Genomic DNA, 6,597 nt, shown 5'->3' with positions numbered 1-6,597 from the left:
CTTCACTCCATCCTTTCGCCCCTCTCCAGCACGGCGACCGACGGCGACTCCAGCAATCAAGACGGCGGCCGGCAGCGAGGTACTTCTCCTTTCATCTCTCCATTCCCCACCTTCACATGTCTTTCTGGACCCTTGGATTTGATTCCCAGTGGTTGTACCAATTCGTCCTTTGATTTATATGGTATCATGGACCATGAATTCTCCTTTCAACAATATTTTGCGAACTTGCTATGCCCATTCTTGAAATTCTGCGTCTGCCGCCAAGCATCCGCAATACCAAGACGTTTGAGTTGCGTGTATCGACTGTGGATTGTTTTAGAAGCTTATGCTGCGGTGGGAATTCCGTTTCTGAAGCGAGATGAGCGCAAGGTATTCGTTGAAATAAGACATCTGTATGTGTGACAGTGCGCGCACTAGGTGTTCGCTGAAATGCCCCAGACGATTTGCTTTATGGCTAGCACTCATACTTATTTCTGACCGTCTAGTTGAATCTGGGTTCTCTACTTTTATTACTGTAACTAAGATTGTGACAGTACAATAGAAATGTGTGGTTCCTGACAGACTGTTGAGTATTGAGCACTGTAGTATTCTATAAATAATTCCGCAACAACTGCAAATAACATAATACTTCTGCATGAGCATAGCTTACATACATTTTTTCATTGTTGCATGGAGAACTATGAGAATATATGATTATCCTAGGTAGTAGATCCTTTCGAGTTGGACAGGGTGCACACTCTTTAGTGATAGAGATCATTAGCAGATTATCGTTCTGAAGTACATAGTCACTTTGCATGTTATTATTGAGTGTATCAAAAAGTTGTATTGATGGGGCTTTGTCAATATAGAATGTTTAAAACATAGGAATGAGATTTATAGTATTTCTGAGGCACAGTTAGTAGCATACCTGTGCGTACAGTACACTCGTACTTGTTAATTTTCATTCGAGAATATTTTAAACTATTGATATGATTTATCTGACATATTACCTAATTGTGCATCACACAAATGTTGAAATCGCCGCATAAGTGCAATAGCTTGGTGTTTATATATTTGTAACCATTCAGTCTTGTTGAATTTTCAGCGTAGGAGGATCCAACTGGTGTGATCATTGCTTGCTATTTAGTAAGGTGTTCTTCGATGGCTCAATTCATGGATTTACGTGCATTCATCATGCGTGCACGTGTCTTGAAATTTTATAGGCAGGCACTTCGCATCACTCGCCGAGCTCCTGAGCACGCTCGTGGTCAGTTATTTTTATACCTTGTTCTTCATTTTGTTGGGTGCTGCTATCATTGAAGCATATGCTAACTATGTTTGTCGTTTTTTGTCCAGATGAGCTGAGGCAGACAGTAAGGTTGGAGATTGAAAAGAATCGCCACTGTGATGATAAGGCAAAGATTAGGTTTCTAATTAGTGAAGGACTACAAAGATTAAAAGGTCTTGATGAGATGCTTGACATGACAGGAAGAAATTGATCTCAGTTGTATCAGCGGGAACTGCTCCAGTATTCAGTTATCTTCCCCAATTTTATGAAATCAATTGTTCGACACAGCTCAGTTTTGACAGATCAAAACAACACTTGCTGGACTTCAGTGCAAAATCTGTGCAACTTTTTACTTGAGAATGAAGGTTTGGGTTAGATGGGTGATCAATAGTAGCACCAAATGTGGAAAGTTACATCACAATTTCATCACTTCTTTTGTAAAACACTGGGATTGAACCGGCACACCGTTGCGGCAACCTCTTCTTATTTTGTAATTTATTACAGTCTAATGAGTGTCTTTTCTTATGGTGTGTTTGTGTTCATTGGATTAAAGTCAGATGGTAGAAAGGGTAGCTGGTGTGGCCTTCTCTTGCCCTTTAATTAGGTCATTGCTTAGAAATATTTGTAGCACGTTCTAGCTCAGAATCATCAATTTCATAAGCCTACTTTGTATGGGAAGTACTTTCATATTAGTAAATTTATATTTTGTTTGCCTACGAAATTTGCTTATCGATAGATATGATTCTTGAAACATCAATCTTCTGAAATTATGACAGTTGGTTCTATTGTTCTTTGTACATCTAATGAGATGTAGACTGGAATCCCAGCTTCTACTGCATATTGTATCATACATATGCATGCAAAAGGAGGAATTAAGGTATTTGGCATTGTTTAGATTCTGTAGTAGTTTGGTGTAGGAGGATATAGCGAAATCTCGGATTTTTATATTTAATTGGTTCTTGCATAGTGCTAAATGGCTAGCTACCCAAGTGAGCTTTCTCTAGAGATGTTAGTGCTCATAGTTTGGATGACTGTTGAGTTATATCTTAGAAGTGCATAGAAATACATCCATATTATATTTTTTTATCTATCTTTGTGTTCTGCCCTTCTGCTAACTTTTTTTTTTTTTGGCTTTCTAGGCTAGATATGAAACATGTTTTGTCTTGTTTGATGTTACTTCATGCAGCCTGAAGGTTAATCCTGGATGGGTGTCCAAGTAAGATTTCATATTAGCTATTTTCACATAAGCAATTGTTTTTCTCTGGTTGATAACAAGCCCAAGATGCCTTTATAGCATTCTTCATTTTCATTGCGCCGCCTTTCTGGTTAGCTTTTATATGCTACTATTCTCATACTTTGGCATAGGGCCAAAGAACTTAGAATAACTATGTTAGATTGCAGTGGTTGGTAGTGTCCGTTTGCTTCTGTTCATGGATACTCTATTTCACATGCTAAAACAACCTTGGCCAATTCATACATTTTTCTGAGCATATCATGATATGTGGATATAAACTTCAAGCACCCATATGTGTACATGTATGGATTTTGTTGAAGGGCACTCATTTAAATAAATCATGATTTATTCATTAGGACATGCATTGTACTGTTAATTTATTCGGCAATGGATGTTTTAAGTATCCACTATCTAGAGTAGAATATGCTTTCCAGGTAATGAGGTTCGGATCATGTTTTGAGGATCAACAATAAGTTCGTGCAGTCTCTGTAACATAAATGAGCTACATTAAAACTTACTGTATCCCCAAATATGTGAAATGATAAGGAGTTCCATGCTCGACTCAGAAGTACCTTCTCATCAATCTTATTATTGACAAACAGTCAAACACAACAGAAGACTCAAATTTATGTTCAGACGCATAAGCAAGATGCGTTTATATGGTTCATATTATTCTTGGTATCAGCGCTTAAAAGATCCCAATAGCAGTTACGTTTATCTGGTGTGCCTGTGAGCAGCACCTAAAATGTATCTTCTGTGGAATATATGTGGCGGTATTGTTTGGAGTGCTGTTACCATCCATGGATGTTACTGCTGGTTCATTTAGATATGCGCAGCTGCTCTTCCTCCACCTGCAAACAGTCAGGAAGGATAATGTGTTACCAGGCACCGAAGGAAATATAAATGAAGCAGCTATGGCGGCAGCACATTTGCAGGCACTTCCAAAGTTTCTTTATAGTTACCACTTCACTAGTTTCTGTATGATAATTTTGATTTTAGTTTTATGTGCAGGAAACGGGACATCAAGCCTTGTTTAAGGGAGCAAACTTCAGTTACCGATTGAGCAAGTTTGGAGCAAGGCTGGTAAAATAGTCTATCCTAAATTTGTGCATACTTGGTCCAGAGCATTCAACTGGTGGATTTTGTTGAGTGGGATACATATTGCTCTGCACTGTCCACCCGCATCCAGGTTACAGAAATATGACGAGCAGAGTCAAGGAGTGTGCTCCACCACATCAAGGATCAACAGTAACACAGAAAGAATATTAATGGGAAGCGTCAGGAGACGGGAGCATACCAATCCTTGATGCCAATTCGCATCTGAATGTTCCTGGCATCCTCGTCGCAGTTATTGGTGATCTCTCCATCCATCGTCTTCTCAGATTTCCCTTCTATAATCCCTTTTATATTTTGTTCAAAGAGCACATATTCTTCTTGCTGCTCTTAACGTAGTTTTAACCAATCCAAATTATACAAGAAAGGGCAAGGGTATCAAAATGGTGCCATCATAAAATGTTCTTTCAGTGTACAATAGTTCTGTACTGAAGTCTAAAGCTGGTATGCAATTTAGTAGAAACTTGGTAGTAGTAAATAAAATAATCAATTTATTTCACAAATTATTTTTGATCGATATGAGGGGTAGATAACCTTGCCTTGAGAGTCCTGACTCTGATCCTTGCAGCCTCCTTCTCCTGGGCGAGCTGGTGTTCCTCTTCTTCCAGCTTCTTCCTTTTCCAGAAATGGTCGATTTCTGCCCGGGTGATGCTCTGGACTGGGCCTGCCATCCTTTGCTGACGAACACAAGGACCATGAGGCTGATACAGTGGTGCCAAAGGCCTCAACATTGGAGCAGTCGCCGTCTTCTTCATCCCGCACTCTTTGGTCGTCTTCTCTTCTCTCTAGAGCTCACCTGGACAAGCTTATGAGGAGAACGATATGTCAACTGTATCCACCCTTCTCAACCATCAGTCTTGAGCATCTTTTTGTTGCTTTGGGACATGGGAGTCACCGGTGGAGAGGTCTTTAAGTAGAATATTACGCGGAAAAGGCGCTTGTGTTTAGGAAGAACGCATTGGAGTTGTTTCGCTGACATGGACCCCCTCGAGCAAGCACCAACCGCTGTATGTATATGCATTTCTTGTTTGAATAAGCTGCTAGTGGGGTGTACATGTACGTACCGTTTGGTGCACTCTGAACTCTTGCAAGCAATGATTTCGTCTGGGTTTGGTTCATGGATATATAATTGCTTGTCCTAATGGCCTAGGAGATAAGGCTGTGACTGAGTTAGACTGCTGATTTTGGACGGTAGCTATGTTCTGAGTGCAATTTCCAAAACATACGTACATGCCAACACTCATTTTCACTGAAATGGTACTGGAGAATTACAAAGAAAATGTATCATCTAAAAAGGAAAGAAAAACTTTGATGAATATACAAGCGCCATGTTGATCAATGCGCAATGCTTTCTTAGGTTGACTCGCGAACGCCAAGGCTCATGGACTGTTTTAGTGGCAAATGCTTTATAAAATAACTTAGCCCAAACCACACTACCACATTAAGTTTTGATGGGTTCAGAAGTAAAGGGTCCTGATTTCTGAATGATATAAGAAGAGCCGCTTGGGAATCCTAAGTAACAGTGTTCATCTTTCAGAAGCATAAACTGCAGCACTGGTCATCAGCCACCTGACCAGTAAACATAGAATTCTCATTTCCACTAGCCAGTGCTATGCTGGTATACTCCATATCACTAGTAAGTACACTTGGACTGAATAGTGCCCATTTATCTGAGCTACAGAAGTCCAAGTTAGTACAAAAAAAGTTAGCCCCAAATTGGGTAATTGGACTACAAAAATAGCATGGCAATACAGGTTAATCAGGAAACAAGCGTACAAGAGGTTCTCTGAGCTCATGAGCGTTCACAAAACAAAATAAAAATCTGAAGCATCTGAACGTACCTAACAAATCACATAAGTAAGTTGATGTTTGGCAAAAGACTAACAGATTTTTATTAACAAGTAAATAAAAGATCAACAGATGGGTAAAAGTTGAAACATATCGCCGGCGTGAAGAAAATTTAAGCTTCAAGTTCTGTAGTACTATTGGAGTATTCATAAAACTCAAATGACAATTATGGCATTATGCAACAGAACATGTAACATTATGCCAACTATTGGAGCGTTTGATCAGATGAAGTAACTCAAGCAGCAATCCAACTGTTGAGATTATTGAAGATTTTAAAGTACCATGAAATCATCAAACTAGTACTGCCAACTGAAACATCATGAAGTAAAATGCTGATTACCGCTTCTTATTTAAGTGAGGCATATTGGCCCATTAAACTGAAAGAATAACATGCAACACTGGTTAATGAAGCAACAAGACTACAAGAGGTTCAGAACTATGGTACATAGTAAACACACACCTTCTTAAAGCGCCATGACTCGTTCACACAACTAAATAGAAATCTGAAGCATCTGACCATACCCTGACAAATCATGTAAGTTAATGTTTGGCAAAAGACCAACAGATGAGTAAAACATATCAACCACATTAGAAGTTTTAAGCTTCAAACTCAGTAGTACCCATAAGTCTCAAGATGACCATTATGCAACATAACAGCAAACAAGATCCATACTTTTGGAGCATTTGATCAGAAATATAACAATGAAGTAACTCAAGCAGCAATGTAGCTGGGGGCTCTTTATTGAAAAATGTAACTCTGGGCTTAATAAAGATTCTAAAGAACCATGAAGGCATCAATCAAACCAGCATTGCAAATTGCAAATTTTTTTATCAGCAGGCAAAATGTTGATAAGCAATTCGGATTTTCAACGACAGGTTTAATGCTACACAGGCCTTCAATTCTTCAATTTGCAGCTCTAAGAAAGAACCAAATTTGAAAAAAGAGACTGAATTAGAAAAGTTCTGATTAATAGGATTGATATGCTAATCCCGCAGCATAATGTGGTATCTTCACAGCATTTACTGTTCGCCAGTTCATCAAATAGACCAAATCCGAACAAATGTGATGATCTGCTAGAAGAAAAGAAAAAGGTCGCATAACTGCAAAATCCTACTGATTTCTAGCAAGAAACTT

The 6,597-nt window shown here is 39.0% G+C and overlaps 1 protein-coding gene across 1 annotated transcript; it reads left to right on the top strand.

Moving 5' to 3' along the window:
* The first annotated feature begins 1,096 nt into the window (after positions 1 to 1,096).
* LOC124690508 lies at positions 1,097 to 1,478 on the top strand. The gene is made up of 2 exons (XM_047223888.1): positions 1,097 to 1,246; positions 1,336 to 1,478. The coding sequence occupies exons 1-2, from the start codon at positions 1,141 to 1,143 to the stop codon at positions 1,476 to 1,478; spliced, it is 249 nt and encodes an 82-aa protein (XP_047079844.1). The 5' UTR covers positions 1,097 to 1,140.
* Positions 1,479 to 6,597: the final 5,119 nt, after the last annotated feature.

This window comes from Lolium rigidum, chromosome 2 (genome assembly GCF_022539505.1).
Source record: "Lolium rigidum isolate FL_2022 chromosome 2, APGP_CSIRO_Lrig_0.1, whole genome shotgun sequence".
NCBI lineage: Eukaryota > Viridiplantae > Streptophyta > Magnoliopsida > Poales > Poaceae > Lolium > Lolium rigidum.
This window is presented reverse-complemented; position numbering and strand designations above follow the sequence as displayed.

Excerpts from the sequence above, each read along its gene's own strand:
- LOC124690508 (XM_047223888.1), top strand. The coding sequence starts at position 1,141 with ATGGCTCAATTCATGGATTTACGTGCATTCATCATGCGTGCACGTGTC. Across the intron at positions 1,247-1,335 it reads AGCTCCTGAGCACGCTCGTG|ATGAGCTGAGGCAGACAGTA; the intron begins GTCAGTTATTTT and ends TTTTTTGTCCAG.